Source organism: Galeopterus variegatus, unplaced genomic scaffold (genome assembly GCF_000696425.1).
Source record: "Galeopterus variegatus unplaced genomic scaffold, G_variegatus-3.0.2 Scaffold1248, whole genome shotgun sequence".
In the NCBI taxonomy this organism is placed as follows: domain Eukaryota; kingdom Metazoa; phylum Chordata; class Mammalia; order Dermoptera; family Cynocephalidae; genus Galeopterus; species Galeopterus variegatus.
This window is the reverse complement of record NW_007727359.1, coordinates 51,425-72,398: the sequence shown is the minus strand read 5'-3', so window position 1 is coordinate 72,398 and position 20,974 is coordinate 51,425. Positions and strand designations below refer to the sequence as shown.

The window sequence follows — 20,974 nt, the reverse complement described above, 5'->3', positions numbered from 1 at the left end:
TTTTTTTGTTAAATTGGAAGTATCCTGTTAAACAAATTAATTGACATCTCTGCAGGCAATTGAGTAGTAGTAATTCTAATTATAAGTTTGGATTAAAACCATTCATTTCACTCTAATTCTATTCCAACATCTATGACCATGACCACTTAAAAATATTTCTCATCTTTAGTAAAACTACATTAGCTTATAATAATTCCATTGAAGAATTGTATTTCAAGAGTGTGAGATATATTTTTTTAGAAAGAAATGATCATAGAAACAATGTTATTTCAATATTTCACAATAGTTTGGCATTTCAGATACTCAGTCTTAGTTTTCCTTTTTGTGTTAGAGGCTAGTGCAGAGATTTTTGCATATTCTTAATCTCAGAGTTGACTTTTAGGAAAGAAAATTAAGGATTTGCAGGAAAGAGGCTAGTTATGAGCAATATGCTTGGCTTTGATTTTGAAAATATGACAACTTCACTTAGAAACTGACTTCCAGGAATTACAATTAGAGGATACCTCCAAATGAACTATTGTGAATTTTCCCCAGAAATGAATTAATCACAACAAAAAGACTGAGTTTTTATAAATCGTTCTTAAAATACAATTTTTACTGAAAATATAACTTTTTTCTCTACTTTAGGAAGTTTGCAGATCAGGTACAAGCTAAATAGATATCGAGAACCTGATGTTGTTAACGTTGATTTTAAAAATATGGCTGATGGGCACCTTCACCACATAAAGATTGACAGAGAAGATGGAGTGGTCTTTGTTGAGGTAACATAGTAAATTCAACAGTAGCAATGGTTGCAATGATGCCTCCCCAGCACAAAGGACCTAATACAGAAATATAATAATAAATAGAATAAACTCCTTTCAGTGGTCTTCTACAGCTCATAAACAGGTCATCAGATATGGTCAGGTTTTTTAAAACAATAAGATTCTGTCTAATATGTTATTAATATCTAAGACTTAAAAATGCTAGTTTTTCCTCACTTGTTTTACTCTTGGTAGGAAAACAATGTCCAGTTTATCACAGTGTGCTACTGGTAGGACCGTTGCTACTCCAATAAAACCAGTTTATTTCAGATGGGCATGAATGCAGCAATAATAAACACAGAAAATAATGATTGCAATATCAGAATAAATTTTTTAAAATGATGTGAATCACAGCAGAGAAAATGGAATTATTCATTCTACCAGCTTTTGAAGGAAAGCACTATTTCAGTGCTGTACATAAAAGAACATTTCTTAGCTGCTTGACTTAAGTACAAATATCAAGCTAAGTAAAAGTGTTGAGGTGAAAAATAACTCATTTCTTTTTGTTGGCTTTACCAATTTTGGATTCCTTATACAGAGCAGAAAAATAAAGCAATATAAGGGAATGGAAGGTGAAGTGAAGTTATATATGAGGGTAGTAAAGAAATAGTTTAGAAAGTAGTATGTAACTTTTTAAGTGGCTAAGTCTTAAAAAAAATTTTTTTCTAAACCTTTGGAACCATATTAACAATTGCTTATTTTATCACTTTCTTTTGTCTTTTTTTTTTTTTTTTTTTTTTTTGCTGCCTGTCTTCTCAACCAAACGGCATCCGTTTGGATGTTTGTATCTCATATAACAACTTTGTAGATTGATGAGAATACAAGGAGACAAGTCTACCTGTCATCAGGCACAGAATTCAGTGCAGTCAAATCTTTGGTACTGGGAAGGATTTCAGGTAAGTAAGAGAAACAACCTTTCCCCTAATCGCAAGATATAAACATAGATCAGAAGAGTCATATTAAAAATACACACACACACACACACACAATTCATCACGCCAAAAGAAATCTCTTGCCTTATTTTAATTATGAAATTGAGTGATAGTCAAGGTAGAGGCACATGTAATCATGAGTAGGGACTTCCTGCGGGAAGAGCAAGCATCTTCCCTTGACAGTAAGGTCACTCTGGTCTCTGTCATGTGTCAGTCCAGTATAATGAAAGATGATATTGTTCTCACACTTCAAAAATATCAGATAATAAGAAGAAAGCAATTACTTTTCTTCTGGTTAGAAAATATAGTTTAGGCTGTAACTTGGATTGTTTGCTTTATTGTGATGCTGTAGTTGTCAGCCACACGTGTTCAAACTCAGTCTAAATGCCTTATAATCTTATTCATTTCCATCAATTACTCAGTCTAAATGCCTTATAATTCTTATGCATTTCCATCAATTACTTCTGATAGTAACACTGAAGTAGAAACATACTATTGCTATTTTAACATCAAAATATGTCTGCATTTTCTTATACTTGCCAACAAGGACTAAATGAAAACAGGAGAGTAAATTTTAAAAGAGATTTCCTTTTTCCTTATAAATAAGTTATAAAGTGGGTTGATATTTCACATTTTTTGGTGGTGGCGGTGGGGCTTCTTGTAGTTTGGTTTTTATTCCTGGTATGATATTTGACACTAACCTGAAATATTTTGTCCAAGATAGTAAATGGAATCTTTCATTTTTTGACCTTTTCAGTTATTTGTATCTCGATTAATCATTTCTTATATTTCCTGTACATAATCTCAGAATTTTGAGAATGTTTGATTAAACCCATGGGCAAGTGATCAAAATATTGGCCCTTGAGAAGGCTAATAGTTAAGTTTATAAATATTTATAGACTTTCAGGTATTATGATGAGCACCGAGATTATGTGTTCTTATTCTCTAAACTGGGAAATATTGTGAATTGCAATGTTCTTCCAGTATTCTATAGTGGACATAAAAAATACGTGTAAAGTACTACTTAAGTATGTGGAAGCTTAACTGAAAAATTCCAAGTCTCACAGTGTTAATTATATAAATTCAACTATTTAAGACTGACATTTGTATCATTTTCTCTAAGGATGCATATATGATCAATAACACATTTGGCATGAAATGGTGATTTTACTTTATTTTATAGCTTTAAAATTGATTCAAATCCCGGCCCCTGATGTTTCATTAACAAATAAGACAATACACACTCTAAGTCTGTGCAGTTAATTATTAGTTTTAGGTTAAACTTCAAATGTGTAGAAACATTGGCTAGACTCTCAGTTAAAGACAGAAGAAGAACTATGTATATTTAGTTATTTCATATTTGGTATTGGGAAATATTTATAGTTATTTCAGGCCACTGCAGAGGTAAGGACACTGATTTCTATGAATTGGCTATTTAACTTTGGATATGTAACTAAGGTGTTTCTGGACATCATTTTTGTCCGTAATTCTAGAGAGTTTTATTCCATTTATAACTATGGAATAGCATAGGAAGCCAAAGAGATTTAAAAAATCTAAACAGACAAACAAGGAGCAGCAACAAAACCCCAACTGTCTTAACTATAGAGCCCAGCCTATGTGGCTCCCAGCCTTGGGGGAGGTCAGGGTGTAGGTGGCTCTGGATGGGATGAAAGCCCCAGAGAGCCCCAGGCTGTGGCAGAGATGAAGGGACCAGAGGGTGGAGCTTGGTCCTCTGCAATCAGACAGTCAGCCTGGAAATCTCTGCTGGACATCAGGCTCACAGAAGACTCTGCTCCCTATTCTTTCATTCTGTAAGCCTACCTTTGCACGTAACTATTGTTATTCACACAGTTAAAAGTACGTGCAGCTGATAGTATCAGAGGAGTCCAGTGGCAAGCTCTACATTAGTATAGTACATGCCAGGGACTGATATTGCCTTCACAGATATCAAGAAGACATGTTAATTAAGTAGGTTTTCTGTGCAAGGTATTATACCACAAACCATGGCAGATATTAACTAAAAAAAAAAAAATAGAATAAATCCTGTTCTCAAGATCTCCTTAGTCTAGCAGGGTGTGAGATAAGGTATTTGCCTAAAAATGTATAATATGAGATAAATAATTCTAACAATTATGGATAATATTGATAAAATCATATTTTTTATCTTCAAATTTAATGCCAGAGTTACTGATGAAAATATTTTTCGTGAGTAGAAATATGTATACTGGAAAACTGGTTTGTATCCTATGAGGAAGGTTGTATTAAACAAACAATAGAATAACATTCAATATATAAATATTTGTTTCTCTTTTTGTAAATAAATATGGGAGATTGGTTTGGAATTAAAGATGTTAAGTTTGTATTCAAGAGTTTCACATTATCAAATGCCTATCACTCATGCTAAAAAATAAGATTAAAGTTGAACCTGAGCAATAAACTTTATAGTCTGAATCAACTTATTCTCCTAAAAGTATAAGTGATAATTTGTTTAGTGTGTGCCTAAGGTCTGGATCTTGAATGAGGATTAACCATTTGTAATTCAAAAGACACCAATAATTTTTGGTCAAATTTTCTGTGGTATATGAATTTAGAGCAAAATATTATATAGTATATTATTATATTTTAATATAGCATATTAATTTATACTAAAATAGATCAATAAGATGGTTGAAAAGTGAAGCTATTAATTTTCTGAAAAGATTGCTCAGGTCTTGAAGTTGCTTATTGTGTTAGTCCTCCGAGAAACAGCTGCCAGGACAGGATCAAACGTGTGACAATGTTATTAAGGGAACACCTGTGTAAGAGAAAACAGGGAGGGAGCTGGGTAAGGCTGGCAGAGCCATCAGATGGCCATGCAACTCTGTCTACGAGTGAAGAAAAGAGGAAAGAAAGTCAGAGATAAATATCCTAGACCACTGTGCAGTCTAAGAAAGATTTAGAAAAGTCATTGGGGAGCTGTTGGAGGAGTCCCGTATTTTCTGGGAATGAGCCAGCCTTAGGATGCCTACTGTGATCAGCCACTGACTGGGAACAGCCCATGGGAAACATGGCCTTGGTGGAAGCATGAGGATGGATTTCAGAGCCAGGCAGTTGAGACCCTCAGTCAGTTAATCTCCCTCTAGTTGGAAGTCTTTAAAGCACATCCTCATGGCCCCATGCTTATCAAATTTGTTTCACATTTTTAAAGCCCATTTGGCTTATTGAGTCATCTATTAATTTAGCACATTCCTTGTGATCACCTACCAGGTATACAAAGAATTCCACTCAGCAAGGTAGATATTACATCTGCCCTTACAGAACTTGTTATATGGGGCACTCGGATAATCATTATAACAAAACATTCCATGCATCTAATTGAGTATAATGTACTCCAATACTGATTTAGATAAAACAGTTCCAAATTGCCCTCTAAATTAAGATATATTAAAATGCATTTATCATTTTATAATTTCTGGATATTTTTTTATGAGGGAGTAGAATATAAACATTGACTTTTTTTTTTGTTTTTTGAGTTGTCATTTGCCTACATGTTCAACAAAAGACCTGAGGATATGACCATCCTCTGCTTTTTTGAATAGAAACTCAGAAATAAAGGATATGTTTTCTCTCTTTTGACTTTCTCTAGTACTCATTTCTTTAACTTAGGAAGAATTGTGAGGATGATTTTGGATTACCAACACTGTTAACATATATTACTAGCAGATATTGGACAAGGTGGGTGAATTTTCAGAAACAATATCAAACTGTACTCTGATGACATGGTAAGCATTTCTAACTCCCTATTACACTTAAAATATGGAAGGATTCATTAACTTTAGATAATAATGTATTGATAGTTCAGAGCTATGGGGTGAAGATCAAAGTTTTAGTCAAGCATCTAGGTTCAGATCTCCCCATAATCAGTAGACTACATTACATTTGTTTTTTACTTTAGTAATTCACTGTAAAATTAAGCTCTGAGTTCTATGCCTGGATTCTTCTATACATTAGAATAGTTTTCTGGTGAGAGGTATGGCTCTCACCATATACCAAAATCAACTCAAAATGGACGAAAGAATTAAATATTTATCCTGAAACAATGAAACTCTTTAAAGAAAACATAGGGGAAACACTCCAGGAATTAGGAGTGGGTACAGACTTCATGAATAGAACCCCCACAGCACAGGCAACTAAAGGTAAAATAAACAAATGGGATTATATCAAACTAAAAAGCTTCTGTACAGCAAAAGAAATAATCAACAGAGTGAAAAGACAACCAGCAGAGAGGGAGAAAATATTTGCAAAATATGCATCAGACAAAGGATTAATATCTAGAATATACAAGGAACTCAAACAACTTTACAGCAAAAAAACAAATAACCCAATTAAAAAATGGGCAAAGGAGCTGAATAGAATTTCTCAAAGGAAGATATATGAATGGCCAACAGACACATGAAAAAATGCTCAACATCACTCAGCATCCGGGAAATGCAAATCAAGACTGCTTTGAGATACCATCTCACTCCAGTTAGGATGGCTAATATCCAAAAGACTGAGAACAGTAAGTGCTGGAGAGGTTGTGGAGAAAAAGGAACTCTCGTACACTGTTGGTGCAACTGCAAAATGGTGCAGCCTTTATGGAAAATGGTATGGAGCTTTCTCGGACAATTACAGATAGATCTACCATATGACCCAGCTATCCCACTGCTGGGAATATACCCAGAGGAATGGAAATCATCATGCTGAAGGGATACCTGTACTCCAGTGTTTCTTGCAGCACTATTTATAATAGCCAAGAGTTGGAACCAGCCCAAATGTCCATCATCAGATGAGTGGATAAGGAAACTGTGGTATATCTATACAATGGAATACTACTCTGCTGTAAAGAAGAATGAAACAGTACCATTTGCAACAACATGGATGGACTTAGAGAAAATTAAGTGAATCAAGTCAAGCACAGAAAGAGAAATACCACATGTTCTCACTTATTTGTGGGAGCTAAAAATAAATAAATAAACACACAAACAAACATAGGGTGGTGGAGAAGAAGACACAACAATCACAACAATTCCTTGAACTTTTTAAGACAAGTGAACAGATGTGATGTAGTGAGGAGGGGAGGAGGGAGAAGAGGAACTGGTAAAGGGTCATGAAAATCGACTACCATATATATTGAGAAGTTAAAATTGAAAAAAGAATAGTTTTCTGATTTATTTAAGTAAAAATTGGACAATTGTTTTCACTTATTCTCAGCAGCAGCTTTCGTATTAGATATGATGACCCACAATGGTCATTTCTCTCTTCTGAGGCTGCAGAGCCAAGAAATACTCTCAATCACCGCAGTGGAGATTTAGGCCAGATGTAAATGAAGTGTGAAGTCAGCAAGAAAGGGAAGTCTGTTCAATCTCCTCTGAAGAGCTTCAAGAGCAATCTTCAATGAGCCAGAAATTCTTTATGTAAAACCTGCTTCAATGCCCACAGATACGGAAAACAGGTGGCCTAGGCAACCTAAGGGCACTGTCATTTTGTACATATATTATGAAATGACTTTCAAGATAATGGACCAATTATTTTCAAAGGAAGTTTTAAGAGAGAAGTACAAGTGAGAGTAAGAAAAGTGAGAAATTTATCTTAGAAATATTTTTTTTTATTCATTAGGTCCATTGATTTATGAATTTTCAAATAATTAAAACATTATAGAATCTCTCCAATGCATAGCATGGCTTCATCCTTGTGAAGGTTTTAGTTGATTTCAGAGCACTGGCTATATTGTTTTGAACTGGCCATACCCAGAAAGTTAAAAACACCTTTTCTCTTAATCACAATAAACAAGAACATAGAAGTGGCATGTCCTAAACCCAAATAACATTCATGATGCTGAAAGAAACATATCACTTGATTTTAACTATAGAGCAATTGATAAGGTACATATAGGGATTTTTGTCAGAGGCACATACAATCGTGAGCATGTGGTCCCTGCAGGGTGGGCAAGTGTATTCCTCTGACAATGATGACATGCTCATTGCTTTCATTTAGCTATCAAGCATAATAAAGCACAGAACTCACTTAAACTTCGATAATACCGAACAATGATAAAAGCAAAATTCACCAATCCAAGATCACATATTTTCGGGTACCAAATCTAGAACTCTTTGTGAAATGATAAAACAAGAATAATTTCTAAAATAAAAAGGAGAAAGGGATTGTTTATTTCTTTGATTACTAATTTGTTTTAAAACGTGGCTACAACAAGAATAAGTGAAAAATAAAGCCAGGACCAGACACTCATGCTAATATGTGAGTGAATTTATTAAAGAACAGGTATTGATAGAAGAGAAAGACAGGAAGGGATTGGCTGTGGTGTGGATACAGAACCTTTGGGATGGGGAAGGGGCACAGCCACAGCAGGGAGAGGCTGGATGGGTCAGTCTGGTGATAATCCATAGGACCAGTCAGAGTAAGAGCAGTGACATTTGTGTTCTGCTAGTGTTGTCTGTTAGGTGTAATGCAGCTTTAGAGATGGTTTCCATGTCGTCCTACTATGATTTGATTTTATTACCTGAAAATTATCCCCTTGCTTAATATCTGCTAGTAATGCTTGTGAATGGTGATTGGAGGAAAGGATTGTTACTGAAGTTTATCCTCAATTGCAGAGTGGATTATCACTGGAGGGTGAAGGGAAAGCAGTTCCTGTCTTTCTGGTCTTCCTGTGAAAGGGCAGATAGTCTGATGTCATTTCTTTATTAAGTATGTTGTTCACAGTGTGCTTAAGTTCCAATGTCAAAGTGAATGATTTGTCAATTAGCTTCTTTATAATAAATACTTGCTGGAAAATTATAGTAAAAAGAGTTTTCTGTAAGATATAATTAATCAAAGGAAATATGAAGGTATAAAGTTGTTTTGCTAATTCATTACGCTTTTATTGCATCACAATTCCAACACATAAAAACACAGTATAATTACATAATCTTAAAGTGACATAAAACCTCTCATGGGAAAATGTGCCCATATTTTGAATAATGATATAATTTAACCCATTGTACAAATGACTGAAAAGCACTGTTCAAAGATTGAGTGAAGTTTATAATTACTCTTTGTTACTTTTCATGTCAAATACACATGACATGACACATGGCACAAGAATGCGGATGACAACAATTTGTCGATACTGTATGTTGATAGTGGGAAAAACCAAATAAACTCAGTTGGTATTCCTCCATAACTAATAGGCTGTTACATTTGCTTTTCATATCCAAACTTATCAAAAAATTAAGCTCTGAGTTCTGTTCAAGGATTGTTTTTTATGTTAGAAGAGTTTTCTAAAAGCCCGAAGATTGTTTTCACTTGTTCTGAGCAGTAGCTTTGGTATATTTAGAGGCGATGACCCTTAGAGATCATTTATCTCCTTTGAGTCTGCAGAGCCAGGAAGTACACACAGATTTCTGCAGTGGCGATTTAGGCCAGATGTAAATAAAGTATGTGGTCTGAGGAAAGAGGATGTCTACTCAATCTCCTCAGAAGAGCTTCAGAAACAATCTTTAATCTCAGGGATATTTTAAGTAAGACCTGCTTAAAGCCAAGGAGGTACATAAGAAAGTTTAATTAGATTACTTAAGGGCACTGTGATGTTGCAAATATCCTGTCAAATGAGACTAAGATGAGACATGATATGCTGAAAACAAGAGCAGTAGAGATCACCATGAGATAGCTACGTATAAATACTTTTGTATTAATCAGGTTTTCAAATGTCTATTTCAGAGCAGTAGGTTTGGTTGGCAAATGAATACCTTTTATGAACAGCTGCTCCTTTATCCTCGTAGTATTTGTTGTCTGCTTTGCCATTTTCCTTGCCCACTAACTCTTTTTTTGTCACGTCCTGCATGTAATTGCATAAAATGGTAAAAGTCCACTGCTTGGTTCTCACCGTGGCCCCTCCCTAGATTCACTGCACTATTTTCTGGCAAGTCTTCTTTATCTTTATCTTTATGGGTTAAAGATAATGAAATCCTTTTATAAGATGACCCCTTTCACGGTTATGGCATTACAAACTATTTATGTTTGTTTTCTGAATTTTTATTTTATTTTTATTTTTTACTGTGAGAGCCACAGGATATTTCATAAAGCACTCCTTTTAATCGTTCTTACATTTACTGTCCTATTTTTCCAGAAACAGTCCTCCCTTTCTTTCTAATAGGCTCTCCACTAAATTTTAATTTCTTAGTGCTCAATTTTTTTTTTCTGTAGATCTTTGTTTTTAAAGGTTTTTTCTTTATTAAAGCAGAAGTCATTCCCTTTGTTGGAAAAAACAGTTGAGGCTAATTTTTTAATAGGCAAGACCACCCAAAAATCTGAGTCAGTTAAGGATTTTTACGACCCAAAACATCGAAAACGGGATTGTCTCATTAAGATTTTTGTGAAACAGGAGACGTTTGTCTTCAGATCCCCCCTCCACCCTCCCTTTTCTAGCCCTTTATATCGTGTTGATATTTCAGGAGTCAGATAACAGGAAATATATATATATATATATATATATATTTGCTCATTTGCTCATTGGCTTTCGTAGCCCAATTGTCAAAGCTGATATCTGATGCTGTGTGTTTCTAAGACTGCTTAGTTCATGAGCCACTTCATATAGCTCTTAATTTTGTTTAGACTCAATTCTGGGAAGGTGGCTGCTAAGTCCCTTTAGTTACGTTCCACTCTCAATTCTAATCCCAACCCGTTGATGCTTCTGAAATGAGGAGTTGTTGGTCCAGCCCAGCAGGCAGGGGGACCCTGGAGGGTGGCAGGGGGAACCCTGGAGGGTGCCAGAGAGGATGCTGTTGTGGGGTTCCCTACTTTCTCGGTTGGAAGAGAGTCTGGGAGCCAGCCTTGAGACTCTCAGTGGGAGAATTCGACTGTGCAGATGCTGGGAAATGTTTGCCTTACAGAGATCCATGGATCCCCACTAGGAAAGATCAGCATTGAAACACATCAATGTGCCCATTTTCCCTATTTCCCGAGGAGCTGAGGATGACCTGAAATTTGGGCCAAGTTCTCTCTATCTCAAGGTTGGATGAGGAGGGGGTTTCCTCTTGGTGCTGAGCCTGGTCCACAGGGACACAGACCATTACACTGTCTACATTCTCTGGTGTCACCCACCTACCTCAGCCAGTGACTGAGCAACAGCAAGCAGATTAAACACACACACACACACACACACACACACACACACACACACACACACACACTTTATACTTACAAGGATTCAACATCAATAAAAGGGGAGAAAAAAACAAAACAACCAGAATGATTCCCTATCAAAATAAAGCTATTCAAGGAGACAGATAACAATGTGAATGAAACTTAGTAAGAGTACTTTAAGGAAATTCTAGTAAAGCAACAAAAAGATCTTGAAGAACTAAAAAATGTGACTTTTTACTAATTAAAACTTCAACAGGAAAGAATGATTTTGTTGATATTTAAATTCATATCAAGATCTCGAAGATCAAAGGAATGAAGCATTTGACCCACACAAAAATAAGTCCTAAGTAATAGAAATGGGGAGGAAAAATAAAATGGATTTAGAACACATGTAGAGGAGACCTAATGTGAATATTGGCATTCCAGAAGGATAAAAAGGACAAAAGTGAAACCATAGTTGCGTGCACAATATATCAAGTTTTCCAAGCTTAAATAAAAAACTTTGTGTCTGCATACTGAAAGGGCTCATCATGTTTTATGCAGAATATTGAGAAAAGACACACAGCTAGGGACAATACGATAAAAATTCCAGAATCACAGGGAATCTTACAAAAGTTCAGAAAGAGGTATTTGAGCCAGAAGATGCTGGAGTAATATCTGTAAAGTACTAAGAGAATAGGTCCGTGAAAACAGCCATCTTTAAAATAAACATAAAAAATAACCTAATCCATCAAGGTAATTTTCTGTTCCGGATACATTCATTACATCATCTAGTTTATTTTCTTCAAAGCATGATCACTTTTCAAAATTCTCATTTAGTTCCTGTTTCTATGTTTATTCTCTCTCTCCCCTTCTCCACTACAATGTAAGATACTTGACCTGCAGGGAATTTACTTCCTTTATCCTTAGCTCTTAAACAATAAACATTCATTGACTATCCACTTTAAGTTTTAGAGGTTAAACTTTTTTGTACAATATTTTCTAAACAGGTAAAAAGTTTTTAATTTGTATGGGTAAGGTTTTTAAAATATGTCTTATATCAGGTTATTACCAGAAGAAGTGAATAGTTTATTTACAGTTTTTTCTTTTGGCTCAGAAGGTAAGATTTTGTAAAGGCCTGTGGAAATTTTATTTAACATTTTAACCATGTAGGAGATATGTGAAAAGCACTGTCCTGATTATGCTCCTATTAAAGTATATTTTCTTTTTATTTCCCATTAAAGTAAAAACAACCCCCCAAAACCCCACAAAACTCCAAAGCAAGAATGCTGAACCTGAGGTCCCATCTGTATGACTAGAATAAGATAGTCCTGTGGCTACTATAAAGTCTCAAGAATAACATGCAAATCCTTCAGAACAGTACCCAGCACATAATATTCAATCAATAAATACATAATATCTATTATTGTTTTTTAAAAAGACAAATGCAAATTTCATCTGTGCCCACATATATGGAGTGCAAGAGAGAATAGTCATGCTATTTTATGATCATATTGCATTTTATAGTTTGATAACTTTTGAGCCTTAAAATTCTACAATAAATTCCCCTTGTTTAGATTTTTGTGGTCAGCAAGCAACTGGTATATATGATATATTCTTAACTGTAAAATTATGAATTAATATTCTGCTATTCAAACCAATCTCTATTCTACAACAGTCCCATACTAACTAGGCTGTCATTAATATGGGAGGAGGGATTATCTCTCTTTGGAGGGCACAAACAAATTTCTCTCTGAGTGACAGGTGGTCATTGAAACGGGAAGAAAAAGCAATGTGGTATGGCCTCTACTGCATGACAGTATTGTTCTCCTGGCATGTTTGGGTAGGGGTCTAGAGTATCTGAAAGCTTTCAGCCAGACCAAATTGTCAGGATGGGCAACTGATAAAGGAACTTTAGAGATTCAATTTTCCCTCTAGCTTCTGTTATTTTCATGGCTTAAATCTCAAAAGCTGAGCTGTGCTTGTTTCCAAACCCAGGACACACTTCACCATAACCTCTTGATATTGACTACAAGCCCTATCATAAGTGCATCTTAATGATCTATTTTTAAATTTAAAATATCATGATCCTTCATCAGTTCATAACCTGGCCTGTTCTTATGATGCCTTTAATCATTTCCAGTGAGTTTGCCAGATCATTTTTAATTAGCCATAGTTGAAAGTTTGCGTTTGTTAATGTGGGAAATCTCACTAATAGTTGTGGACAAACTTTACGGATATGTCTTTTTTAGTAAAGACAAAGCAAAAAAACGTTTAGTAGCTTTATACTTATTGCTACTGCATTAAGAGACTCAGGATACTTGATTTCTGTGTGATAATGCCTGTTTGCGTTTCTCACTGTTTTTAATATTGCGATGTTCTTTGGATTTACAGAACACAGTGATGTAGATCAGGAGACGGCACTGGCTGGTGCTCAGGGCTTCGTGGGCTGCCTCTCTGCTGTACAGTTCAGCCATGTGGCCCCTCTGAAGGCTGCTCTGTACCCCAGCCACCCAGCCCCCATCACTGTCACAGGGCACGTGACTGAGTCTAGCTGTGTGACCCAGGCTGGCACCGATGCCACATCAAGGGAAAGGACACACTCATTTGCAGGTGACTTACGACTCTTCCTCTGCCCAGTCACAAACACAGCCTGTCCTTTGGGTATTGAAAACTTCTGATGTTGCTGTTATGCTACATTCTTGAGATGATTTCTAAAAACTGGTTCTGTTTGTTTCAAGTTCAGTTCTCTTTTCCATTTCTTTTCTAGATTCTCAGTTTCTTATTTATGTGGGCCATTGTAGTTGATATTCTTTAAATGGAAAATTATGGAGATCCCACATTCACCTCCATCATTCCATTCTGGTTTATGAATTTTTCAAAATTTCTTCTTTTTTACTTGCCTCCCTTCCCCCTTTTGTGCTTTAACTGCAGATCATTCTGGAACAATAGATGACAGAGAACCTTTAACTAATGCGATCAAAAGTGACTCTGCAATAATTGGAGGTAACAGGAAGCATGAATGAGCTCTTTGGTTCTTATTATCATTACTAATAATGGTGAATACTTAGCATTATAGAAACAATCTCTGAAGAATCTACGCATATTCCAAGTGCCAGGCACTGAATCATGAGGACAATAGGGTGGTTTATTCTTTGCACTGGATTGTCTTCTAAAATCCTGAGTTTCCTGCTTCCTTGGAAATTTTTTATATAAATAATTGACAATTTCACTAAAAAACCACACTCAAAAGAATAGTTGCTGAACTGTGTAATAATGAATATAACTTAGCTTAAAAATGACCACCTGCAATCCTTAGGGGAGTCTGAATATTTTGGGGCAACTGGCATTTTTCTTGGCTTCTTGGACATATCACTGCTTCTGCAAAGATTTGCATAAAAATTAGGAAAAACCTGAAATTAACATTAGAAACATATATTTTGTGTTGTCTTAATGCTTAATAAACTACATATTTTTTATAGTTTAGATGCTCCTATTAGTGAATATTATACTTTCAGTTGGATTTTCATCAAATATTAGGTGAATGGACTAAAAGTGATCAATAGTAATTTAAATTGCAGATTTAACCCCCAAACTTTTAAAGTATATCTCCCCAGCAATATGACAGCATATTCTCTGAGACATAATTTATTCAAAACCAATTCCAAAAATAGTTTTTTCTTCCTGATTAATGCTCTTAAGAATGTTGTTAATCAGATTATTGAAATGTTAAGTGGCTCACCTTTTCTTTCTTCACACTCTGAATATAATATGAACATACAAAAGTAAACAATTATTCTATTACATTGCCAGATAATGTGATTATTCATATACTTGGGCAACTTATGTGGGCTTTATGCATAATCCATTTGGTTCAATTTTTTATACCCTTACTCATCTAGACTTAAACTTCCTTCAAGTAGTTAGGATTTTATTTAGACAGCAAATAGTTCTGGTCAAATCTTTGTGAAGATACCAACATCCCCATTGCTTTTTCAGTTTCTTTCTTTTTCTCAAATTAATAACATGCAAATTAAAGATACATAAAATAGGATCCCCATTTAATCACCTAACAAGCAAAATAAAATAAAACCAAAAACCAAAAAACTCTGAAGAATAATTAATAAATGTATGACTTGGGGCCAGCCTGTGGCTCACTCGGTAGAGTGCGGTGCTGATAAAGAAATGCATTATATGGTAAAAACTCATTTAAAGCTATAGTATTTTCAATGTGCCCAACATTTTAAACTAGAATTCTTAGTCAAACAAGCTGTCTTTATCTCATAATAGTGCTCTTTCCATACATTCAACTAGTATGGATGTAGAGAAATATAGATAGAGAGATCAATATAAGTGTACAGTGTTATATAGTCAAGCCAGCATTAGAACAGCATATTTAATGTTTAGACTACTCTTGCTTTGGGCAAAGATCATTGGCGAGCTTTACAGAGTTATGAAGAAGAGGTGTGTTGATAAGCCGTGTTAGTGTTCTTCTAGAATGGAAACAAGTTATAGTTCACCTGTGAAATTCTCACTTAGCTCAAATGCACAGGGCAGAGAAGGACAATATGGAAGGTTTGCAGCTCAGGGGCTTGCCAGGGTCCACGAAACCAGTTGTGTCTGGTTTTGATCATTGCAGGGACTGAGCTTCAGAAGCAGATCATCTGGTAATGGCCACCTAACCTCAGAAGGCCTTGTCTAGGCCGCATGCAATTTATCTGCTAAATCACATTGTATGGACCTCCAGTGTGTTACTCCATCTGGCAGCATGTGGTAGAGTTCTTTGCTCCTTGTCAACTACTCACAAATTGTACCTGCTATGTAACTATAATTAATCCATTTAGGGATTTTTCAAATTGGCTAATCCCCCTGTTTTCTACATTTTATATTAAACAATGTGAATAGTATAAGATGAAAAAATGGATTGGATAAGATATTTAAAAGTGGTGACCCAGATTTTGTAGAAGGTTTCTGGCCAGGCTACCCAAATATGGATAGACAGATTTAGACAGAGAGAAAACTACATAATTTCCTCATGAAAACACATTCAAACAGTGCTTTAGATGCAGCATCTTAGACTACAGTGGCTGGCCATATTTTATTCCTAATGTCTTATTTACTTTTTGTTTCTGTTTTTGGCATAACGGGTGAGATCAAATTTTTTCTTGGGAACAACAAATCCTGACATATCATCTTCCCCAGATTAAAAGAAATGAATCACATACCTGGAGTAAATGAGTTCCAGAGACTATCCCTGATTTTGACTGTCTGGGTGTCCTATCTGGGCCAATGTAATGGTGATATTCATTTTATAATCACAGTGGCCCACTCTCTATATGATACTTGGTCAGTTTTTCACATTGAAATTGTTGAGAATCTCTCTCTATAAGCAAGAGGCCTATAACAAGGCAACAGAAATATTTATAGCAACTCAACTGATTGTTTTTCTAAGATGAGAGGAAAAGTACGTAAATGACAAATGAATATCCTGATCAAAATTATTTTTACTAATAGGACTAATACTAACAAAAGTAGCCATATTCATTAGTAAATTCTTCAGATTTTATGTACAGAATTGAGTTACCACATTTATATTGATCAGCAAGGAATTGCTACTTTTCTCAGGTAGGGACAACCTAGCGAAAAATTAGCTTGGCGTTGGCAATATTATGGTTGGCCATGGTGAATCTGCCTAGCAAATCATATGCTCAGGAATCTACTGTAAGTGATAAGAACCTTCAAATTTTTGACTTGGTTGGACTCCATTATAGTTGAATACACTTATTTTAAACTAGAATGAAGTCTTGGTTTTACAATATAATATTTGATCCACATTACTGTTTTCATAGTACCTATTTCTGTCTAAAAAGAATACATTAGTTAATATCTCCACTGATGTCACCAGAAAAGTTTTTAGGAACAGTATATTAGGAAAATCACCTCATGATGACAGACAATAGTTTTCTAAATTCTAATTTTTGTTTTAAAGCTTGAATTTTATCATTGGCAACACATGCTCTTTGTTGTTTTTCTTGAAGCAACAGATGTACCTCACTCATTTTAGGGAAAATATCCACCAAATACCCAAATCTGACCAACCATAGTTTGTCTGCTAGTTGTTCTTTCAAATAAAAATGGCATTACATGAAGCAAAAGCAACTAGCTCAGTTCACATCTCAAATGTTCAGACAAGGGCTTTTCCTGGAGACAACCATCCTATTTCAGAGTACACCAGAAGTACTTTACGTATATTTCCCATTTTGGCACACACACACAGACTTGCAGTCAAGAGTCAAGATTTAATAGCATGCATAATTTTTACTGCTTCTTCAAGGACATTCTTAAATGAAATCTGGCTTTTTTCTTTTTTCTGCAATTGGCTGACAGTGCAATGTCTTCTATTTCATGAATTCAATGACTGCTTATTTACAGTTTGGTATCCTTGCCTTAGTTTGTGTTAAGTACCAGGAATTTTACCTAACCTTGTCTTATACCACCAATGGAAATGTCAACAGCATGAAAAAGGCATCTTAGAATTATTATGAAAATAGTTTTGACTCTGTGGACCCCCTAAAAGTGTCTTGGAGATAGCCAGGAGTTCTTACCCTTTGATTACTTCTGACCTGGCTGAGAATTGTAGTACTTGAAATTTTTATTTACAAACAGAAGCTTCAAGAAATTAATAATCCTCATATAGAAATAATTTAAATATCTATATCTATGATTTATTAGTCAGGATTGCTCATATACATAACCTGTTCCTACTATTCAACATTATAATGAATTACTGAAAATCAACTTTATTAAAATTTTTACATACAAGTATTTAATCATAGAAACACATTTAATTCTTTTACGATGTTACTACTCTATAATTTCAAAATAATTAATTTTTATTTATGTCTTAAAATGAAGTGGTCACATGGTCTTAAAGACATGTAGGTAATACCTTGTGTTAAATATAAATGCTCTAAGTAAATCCAATATAATATGCATTCAGAATGAACAGAGGTGAACCCACCAGGTTGATAGAACTCAGAAGTAAACTCAATATATTATGATACTGCTTGAGCCAGAAATACCTGGAGTTTTAAATTTCCAATGTATATGTAGTAGATGCTTGATTTAAGCAGAAAATAATTTTATTATGACTTATTAAGCAATGAAGTCAACACAATTTCTCTTTGGACAAAGATTCTGACTTTGTATTTCTTTTCTCTCACTAGGTTTGATAGCTGTTGTGATCTTTATCTTGCTTTGCATCACTGCGATAGCTGTCCGCATTTATCAGCAGAAAAGGTTATACAAAAGAAATGAGGCAAAAAGGTCAGAGAATGTAGACAGTGCTGCAGCTGTTTTGAAAAGTGATCTTAATATACAAAATGCAGTCAGTGAAAACCAGAAAGAGTACTTCTTCTGATTGACAGCTATGATTTAACTTATAATTATGACAGTTTGTTTTAATAGCCAGGGGCTCTCAATGGACAAAAAAAAAAAAAAGTTTTTACACTGCGAATACAGGCAATGGACTTGCAGCACTGCCATCTTGCCATATCCAGGCTTGGAATGGTTCCAGGAGGCCTCATCCAGTGACATATTTCTCATTGTAATCATTCTGTGTAACAAGGGATTAGATATTGCTGTTAATTTCCAATTGTCCTGATATGATCTGAAACAAGTTTAACTGGCTTAAATGACTACAGTTTTTAAATGTGAAAACTGTAGTCCTGGTCTCTTAACCATGTGATGCATAAGTTTTGTTAGAGGTAAAAATCAAAATTGGACTATAATGACCTTGCTTTATTTGAGAACATATGCTGTGTTTGCTTTAGTCTTCCCATGGTGTTATTCATAGACCTGGAAATGCTTCTAAGATCCTGTTTGGCTGGTGTTTGCATCTTCAGTGGCCAGAAGTATATAAAACTCCTCTGCCTTCTCTGTATTACATTGAATATAATACATCAATAATCTCGAAAAATGTTCTGTTGTTGTTCGTTTGTTTGTATTGCTCTTTTTTCTATTTGCCTCTTCTTAATGATTTTGAATACATTTTGCTTTGTGTGTCAGACTTCAACTCTGAACACACAATTTATATGTAACAAAACTCAGAAAGTGTAGCAGTTGTCAGTATGTGATGTCTTCCACTTAGTTTGTTATCATTGTTTGATAGTGACAATTGTTAAGTCCCTGAGTAATGCCAAATTCCCAAATACTGTAAAATCTTTTCAACTAAATTTGTTGATATAACAAAATTCTTATCACAGCAAAAAATGATTTTTTAATTGCAACTGTAATACCTCAAGTGAAGTATACATCTGAGAATATTTTCCCCAAACTGTATGCCAGTTTTTTATAGTTTTTTATTTCTGTTTTTCTAAGGTTTATCACTAACTTTTCTTTGCTCTCCCATGGCTATATTCCATCGAGCAACTTCTTATGTATTAGAAAAAAGAGACAAATTGTAATGTAGTGCTTAATTCCCTATTCTAAAATATATACCTCTTCACATATACATTTTGCTGTGCATTGATCTCCAGTATATATATTTTTGAAATATAAGCTGCAACCATGCCTCTTTTCTGTACAACTAGTAATTAAAGAATACTTACTCTAGTGTATTATATGATCTATACTAAATCTGTCATTCTAGTCATTTCTTGTCTAGGATGATGATGTTAATTTCTCAGAAAGGATCAAGAAACAATATAACCCACTAACTAGTAAATTCTAATTGGGCATGTGTGTGTGTGTGTGTGTGTGTGTATATATATATATCCTAGGAGATCAAAGAATTATCACTAACTTTATGGAACTGTTAGAGTAATTAATTTTAAGGCCATACAAAAAAGATGCTTGCATGAAACTGTCTTTGAATTCCATAAGCCAATTATGTAATAAAGGCACTTTATTATCCATACCTACACCTTCAAGTGCCTCCCAAGTAAAAATTGGATTTCTGACTTTGTCCACACCAGAACAATTTGGAGATATTAAATTCAGCATTACTATCATATTATTTTCTATGTTTTCCTTATTAACTCTTATAGAACCTGCCAGTCTTTTTTTCATAGCACTGTACCCATACTGATGTTTCTATAAATGCCTTACTAAATCTTAAGGACCTGAATTAACATAGTTGTTTATGAAGGACCTGAGTTGGTATATGGCATACATTTTTTTTTTTTTTTCCAATTGGACAACCTATGGTGGCTTGGGAAGGATTTCACATAGAAAAGTAGTATTTATTTGATGCAAAGCTGAATGCACACATCATCACAGCTCTGAATCTTTTACAAATGTCCATTTTATTTAGCAGCAGTATTAGCCTTGTTGGTAGCGGGAGTGTTGATAGATTTGTAGACGGTGAAGCCTCACGTGGTCTGCACAGCTAGAGCGCAACATTATGTCATCCTGATGCATTCAGACATCACATGGCATGACTTTGATTTCCTAATTTGTAATCTGTTACTTTTTTCTTAATAAAATGCACTTTTGAAAATGCATTTTTAAAATAAAATGCAGAATATATTTTAAAAGACGTGTAAAAGTTTAAAATTAGGGAATGATTCCGGATTTTTTTCCCTTAAAACTGTAAAAAGATGTGTAGATGTATGCCTTCTTTACTGGTGTGTGTGTGTTTAAACCTTTTGCTAGATCCTGTGGTTATTATGAACTGTTAACAAACACTGCAGCTACCATGTGTTTTTGCTTTTAAATGGACCAAAAAATGAAAAAAATTTGAAAAAAGTTTGTTGATTAAACAAGCGAAGTCAAATTACACTAGATTTAAAGCGTTGCTAGAGAACAATAATTTGGCTGTCAGCAATTGTTCGTGGAAAGGTTACTATGTATTTAAATTGAGTTAATGTCTTTTTTTCTTCTTGAGAGAGAGCTTGGCCAGTGAACACCCTAAATGCACATATATCATATGGAAAAATATAATGTAGCCTTCTCTGATTTAAAAGTAAAAAAAAATGCATTTTTTGTGATTTCAAATTTAAAAAATGAAAACAATATATAATTGACATTTGCATTTTGAGAAGACTAAGCTTCCCAAATTTCATTAAATTTAAGTGTATAATATGCAAATAGAGTGGA

The 20,974-nt window shown here is 34.6% G+C and overlaps 1 protein-coding gene across 1 annotated transcript in view; it reads left to right on the top strand.

The window, feature by feature from the left end:
- CNTNAP4 (contactin associated protein-like 4) overlaps positions 1-19,508 on the top strand; it is a 276,072-nt gene extending 256,564 nt beyond the window's left edge. Inside the window, exons 20-24 of the mRNA XM_008575870.1 lie at positions 628-761; positions 1,612-1,699; positions 13,271-13,489; positions 13,811-13,882; positions 18,103-19,508. Coding sequence (XP_008574092.1) covers positions 628-761; positions 1,612-1,699; positions 13,271-13,489; positions 13,811-13,882; positions 18,103-18,296 — 707 coding nt within the window. The 3' untranslated portion in view covers positions 18,297-19,508. The remainder of the gene's footprint in view (positions 1-627; positions 762-1,611; positions 1,700-13,270; positions 13,490-13,810; positions 13,883-18,102) is intronic.
- The last annotated feature ends 1,466 nt before the right edge of the window (positions 19,509-20,974 follow it).